The following is a 5,784-nucleotide window of genomic DNA, read 5'->3' as shown; positions in this document are numbered from 1 at the left end:
CTATTTTTTGGCAGTTTGTGAAGGACTGGTGCTGATTCTTTAAATGTTCGGTAGAATTCAGCGAAGCCATCTGGGCCGGGGTTTTTCTTTGCAAGAGGTTTTTGATTACTTCGTTAGTCTCTTTACGCATCACAGTTGTATTCAGATTTTCAGTTTCTTCTTGAGCCAGTTTTGGTAGTCTGTGTCTTTATAGGAATTCGATCATTTCATCTAGAACATCTAATTTGTTGGCAATGTTCGTAGCATTTTCTTATAGCCCCTTTTATTTCTGTAAGGTAATGTTTCCTTTTATATTCTTGATTTTAGTGACTGGAATCTTATCTTTTTTTAGTTAGTAAAGCTAAAGCTTGTCAATTTTGTTGATATTTCCAAAGAGCCGATTTTTGGGTTTTCAGTTTTCTCTACCGTTTTTCTATTCTCTAGTGCAGCGGTCCCCAGCCTTTTTGGCACCAGGGACCAGTTTCCTGGAAGACGACTTTTCCACGGACGGGCAGGGGCGGGGTGTAGGTAGGTGGAGCTCCCGCGGTGACGCATGAGTGATGGGGAGTGGCTGTAAGTACAGATGAAGCTTGGCTAGCGCCTCCTGCTCTGCGACCCCCCACCCCGCCCCCATTCCTGAGTTTCATGGAGGACAAGTTTTCCAAGGACCTCGGGGTGCGGCAGAGCTCTGCTGCCTGGTCACTAACAGGCCACGGACTGGTGCTGGTCCCCGGCCCTGGAGTTGGGGACTGTGGCTCTAGTTCACTTATTTCTGCTCTAATCTTTTTTCTTTGCTCCTTTCTACTTGCTTGGGGTCTAGTTTGTTCTGATTTATCCAGAGCCTTCAGGGTGTTGATGTGAGATCCATCTTCTTTTCTAATACAGGTTTCACAGCTGCAAACTTCCCTCTAAGCACGGCTTTAGCTGCATCCCACAGGATTTTGTATTGTGATATCTTTATTTTCATTCATCTCAGAGTATTTCCTAATTTCCCTTGCGATTTCTTCTTTGACACAATAGTTATTTAGGAGTGTCTTGTTTAATTTCCACATTTTTGTGAGTTTCCCAAATTTCTTTTTGTTATTAATTTCTAATTTTACTCCATGGTGTTCAGTGAACACACTTTATATGATTTCTATGTCCTCAGGCTTGTTTTATGGCCTAGCGTGTTGTCCATCCTGGAGAGCATTCAATGTGCTCTTGATACGTACGGATTCTGTTGTTAGGCAGAGTGTTCTGGAGATCTGTTAGGTATGGTCGGATTAAAATGTTATCCAGTTCTTCTGTTCACTTGCTGATCTTCTACCTAGTTGGTCTACCCACCACTGAAAGTAAAGTATTGGAGTCTGCAACTATTACTTTGAGTTGCCTTGTTCTCCCTTCTATTCCGTCTGTTCTTGCTTCACTAATTTTAGAGCTCTGTTGTTAGGTACATGCCTATTTGTTTATAATTTTTATATCTTCCTGGTGGACTGACTCTTTTATCATTAGAAAATGTCATTTTTTTTCTCTAGTAACATTTTTGGTCTTAACATCTTCTAGGTTTGATATTAATATTAGCACAGTCACTCAGTTTGCTCGTGGTCGATAGTGAAATGACATACCTTTTGCCGTCTTTTTACTTTCAACATATCTGTACCTTTTAATCTAAAGTGTGTCTCCTGCGGATAACATATAGTTGGATCCTGGTTTTCATTCAATCAACAATCTCCACCTTTTGATTGGATTGTTTACTTCATTCACATTTAATATTACTGATTTAGTTGGATTTATGCCTGCCATGTCACTTTTTGCTTTCTATATAGTTTGTGTCTTTTTGGTTCCTCTATTTTTCTTTCATTGCTTTATCTTCCATTAAATAGATATTTTCTAACATTTTAAGTGCTTTGATAATCTTTTTCACTAATTTTTGAGTTATTTTCTTAGTGGTTGTTCTAGGGCCTACCATATACACCTGAACCTGGCAGAATCTACTTCATATTTATAACAACAATTCCAGTGAGGTGTGGAAACATTATTCCTATATGCTCCATTCTGTCTTTCTCTCTTTTATATTATTACTATAATACAAGTTACATCTGTATATGTTACAGACACAATACACGGTTATAATCATTACACAATTTCACGTTCATGAAAAAGGTGAGAAAAGAAAGGTGAGCAAGCACATATGTACAGGTAAGTTCTACTTCCCTTCTCAGTCCCCATTTTTGTTTCTCTTCATCTGGTCCCATGAATTCAAGTTACTGTTCGGTGTCATTTTCTTACTCCAGTAAAACTTTGCTCTCATCACCTCCTTTGTGCTATTTTTTGTCAAATATATTACATTTCTATATGTTATAGGGCCAACAATATAATTATACACATTTTTATCCATTTGCTTTTTAAATCAGTTAAGAAAAGGAAAATGAAGAAATATACATGTATACTGTCTTTTACGACTACATAATTACCTTTATTGATGTTCTTTGTGGATTTAAGTTTCCATGTGGGACCACTTGCTTTCAGCCTGAGGAATTTCCTTTACTATTTCTTGTAAGGTGCATCTGCTAGCAACAAATTTTCTCAGATTCTCTTTTTCTGAGAATGCTTTAATTTTGCCTTTTTTTTTTTTTTTAAGAGATGGGGTCTTGCTCTGTTGCCCATGCTGGAGTGCAGTGGTGCTATCCTCAAACTCCTGGGCTCAAGCGATCCTCTTGCCTCAGCCTCCTGAGTAGCTGGTAATACAAGCACATGCCACCATGCCTGGCTGATTTTTTAATTTTTTGTAGAGATGGGGTCTAGCTTTGTTGCCCAGGCTGGTCTCAAACTCCTGGCCTCAAGCAGTCCTCCTGCCTTGGCCTCTCAAAGTGCTTGGATTACAGGCATGAGCACCGTGCCTGGCCTGGGAATTTTTTCATTTCAGTTATTTTCACCTCCAGGATTACCATTACAAATTAATAATTGCTATCTCTTTATCAATATGTTCTATTTGATGAGATGTTGCCATAGTTTCCTTTACTTCTCTAAGTCCAGCTTCCTTTGGCTCTTTGAACATATTTATAATGGCTGCTTCAAAGTCTTTGCCTGTTAAATCCAACACCTGGGCCCTCTCACAGGCAGTTTCTGTTTCCTGTTTTTTCCCTGTGTCTCCTTTTTCTGTTTCTTTGCATGTCTTGCAAATTTTTATCGAGAGCTGGATGTTTTAGGTAATATATTGTAAACATTCTGGAACTGATCCCCCTTCTCCCTCTCTGCAGCTCGCTCCTGTTCTTTGCTGTTTGGTCGCTTGGCTGGACGACTCCGGCGAGGCGGTTTCCCCTGCGGCGGGAGGCCTTGGGGGTGGCGCCATGGAGGACGCAGCCCCGGCCTGCACACGGCCACCCTGGGGCGTGGTGGTTTGGGCAGGGCTGTCGACTTCCTTTGCCTGAGTCCTCTTTTAAGCCGTCTGCCTTATGTGGCGTCAAATCCACCTGTTAAGCTCCAACAATTACAGAACGATTGCTCTAATTAACAATGACCTGGCGCATGATTTTTTTCAGTGTCTGGTCCAGTTAAACTGGGGCTGGAACAGTTTTTAAGGCTGGTAAGTCTTTGAGGTTTGTTCTAAGCCCAGGAGGGCTCTTCTTAGCTGTCGCCCTGGGCTTCTCCAGTGACCCAGCTGGCCTGTGGAGTAGCTTGTTGCAAGTTACCGACCGGCTTTGGTTACCCCTACTCCCCGTCGTTCATATGTTGGAGTCCCAACTCCCGGAACCTTAGCATGCAGCTACATTTGAAGATAGGGCCTTTAAATGGGTGATTAAGTTGAAACGAGGCCATAAGGGCGGGTCCTGCTCCAATCTGAGTAGTGTCCTTATAAGATACAGAGCAAATTTGGACACAGACGCCAGGGTGAGGAAAGACCTGTGAGGACACAAGCCATGGAGGGAGGTCTCAGAAATCAAACCCCCAGTGTCTGGATCGCAGACTTCCAGCCTCCAGACATGTGCGAGAAATTTCTGTGGTGCTTTGTTACGGTGGCCTTCAGGGACTAATTTGTTGTCTTAATTAATAGAAACAATTGTTTCTGAGAGTGCCATTGGGCTTGAACTTCCCCACACTGTGTTTCGGATGAAGTCAATTCCTTTGGGGAGAGCTTCAGAGCTCTCTGTTCTCAGGAACCGGCTCCTTTCCTGGGAACACGCTCTGCTCTGGGCTCTGGGGAGGGCGGCTGCCTGGGTCCTTTCAGCTTGCCTCTGTGCTCCAGGAGCCTGCGTCCTACAGGTGAGCCAGCGAAGCAACCGCACTCCAGATTCTTGGCCGGCTGCTCTTGGGGCAGAGCCTCCATCCTAGGAGGGGACGCTGGTGGAGGCGGCCCGAGATCCCGACACACTCGCTGGGAATCCGGCCTCCTCCACTCAGTGTTTGTGCGGGAGTGAGACATGCCGCTGGCCTTTCCCTCCTGGGGGGGGACAGGGAGCGTCTCCTGGGCACAACCGTCCAGAGCGCAGCTTCTGCCCAGCTGAGCTGGGGAGGGAGGGGGAAGCCACAGATGGTCACTGTGCTTAGAGAGTTTTCGTAGATTTTCTTGAACAAATGTTTCTTCATTTTATCTATGCTCTTAGGACAATTTCCAGAGGCTTTAAATGGTGGTTTTTTATCCTTTTCACCAGTTTTGCTCGCTTGGCTTGGGGCAGGTCCCTCGAGTTCCTCCTCCGGCCACCGGGGAGTCCCCCATGCAACACCCTTCTAGTCATGGCCATTCTGGCCCTGGAACCACTGCTCTCTACAAAGTGGCATTTTCAAAACATGGATTTAATCAAGTCTCCTCTCCCTCCTTGAAATCTCTCCAGCAGTGTCTCCTTGCTCTCAAAGTAAAGAAGAAACCCTGACAGTCCTGCTGGACCCTGCGGCCTGACTCCTGGGCTGCTCCCGCTCTTCCAGCGTCTCTCACCCTCAGCGCCTGCTTGCTCTTGGCGCCAGGGCTCTTCCCGCACCCTGGCCCGCTGTGGGGCCCACTGCTGGGGGACCACTGACCGGGCCCCACTTGTCATCAGGACTCAGCTCGGTCATCAGGACACATCAGGACACATGGGTGGCTCGGCCTGGCCCGAGGGCTGGATTATAAACACGTGCAAGACTAGGTGCCCCCCCCACCCCGCTTGCAGCATTTACCCCATCACATTGTCACAGTTTGCATGTGCTCTGTGATCACTTTATCCAACCGTACACTCCAACGGGGCGGGGACCCCAGCACTTCACGGCCTGCAGCTTAGCCACTAAACGTGGCGGACGGGGTTGGGGGGCAGGGGAGGAAGCCCAGAGCGGAGGGGTTTGGGGGGCGAGGGGGAAGGACAGAAGAGAGAAGGGGGCTTGGGGAATGCGGGAGAGGGAAGGGCAGAGGGGAAGATGAGGCAGGCCAGAGAGGTGGGTAGGACAGAGGGCACCCGGGTGGGAGGTGGGGAAGGAGGACAGAGGGGAAGACTGAGCAGTCCCCTGGGGGTGCCGAGGAGGCCCCTGGTGGGTGGGAGGTCAGATGGGGAGGACAGAAGGGAGGACAAGGCAGGCTCTTGGGGGGGGGCGGCGGTGGAGGGAGGACAGGCTAGGCCCACCACCCATGGGTCCCGGAAGCCTAGATGGGTGGATCGGTTTGGGCCTCTGCCCCAAAGCGGGCTGGGGTGCTGTTTACAACTCCGTGACCCTAACACGCACCCAAATCTCCCATGCCCCCCCAAGGCTCTGTGGTGGAGACCCCTCCTCCCTCCCCAGACTCACCTGCACTTGTCTCTGCAGCTGCCTGGCCCGCTGCTCCCAGAAGCCCCCCCAGTGACTGCCCCCCGCTGGCAT

General features: G+C 47.6%; 1 protein-coding gene across 1 annotated transcript in view; it reads right to left on the bottom strand.

The window, feature by feature from the left end:
* Positions 1-5,784, bottom strand: part of KIF25 (kinesin family member 25) — a 59,009-nt gene extending 53,225 nt beyond the window's left edge. Inside the window, exon 1 of the mRNA XM_012658959.1 lies at positions 5,713-5,784. Coding sequence (XP_012514413.1) covers positions 5,713-5,784 — 72 coding nt within the window. The remainder of the gene's footprint in view (positions 1-5,712) is intronic.

Source organism: Propithecus coquereli, unplaced genomic scaffold (genome assembly GCF_000956105.1).
Source record: "Propithecus coquereli isolate 6110/MARCELLA unplaced genomic scaffold, Pcoq_1.0 Scaffold591, whole genome shotgun sequence".
Classification (NCBI taxonomy): Eukaryota; Metazoa; Chordata; class Mammalia; order Primates; family Indriidae; genus Propithecus; species Propithecus coquereli.
The sequence above is the reverse complement of the archived record's forward strand: the minus strand, read 5'-3'. Positions and strand labels throughout refer to the sequence as shown.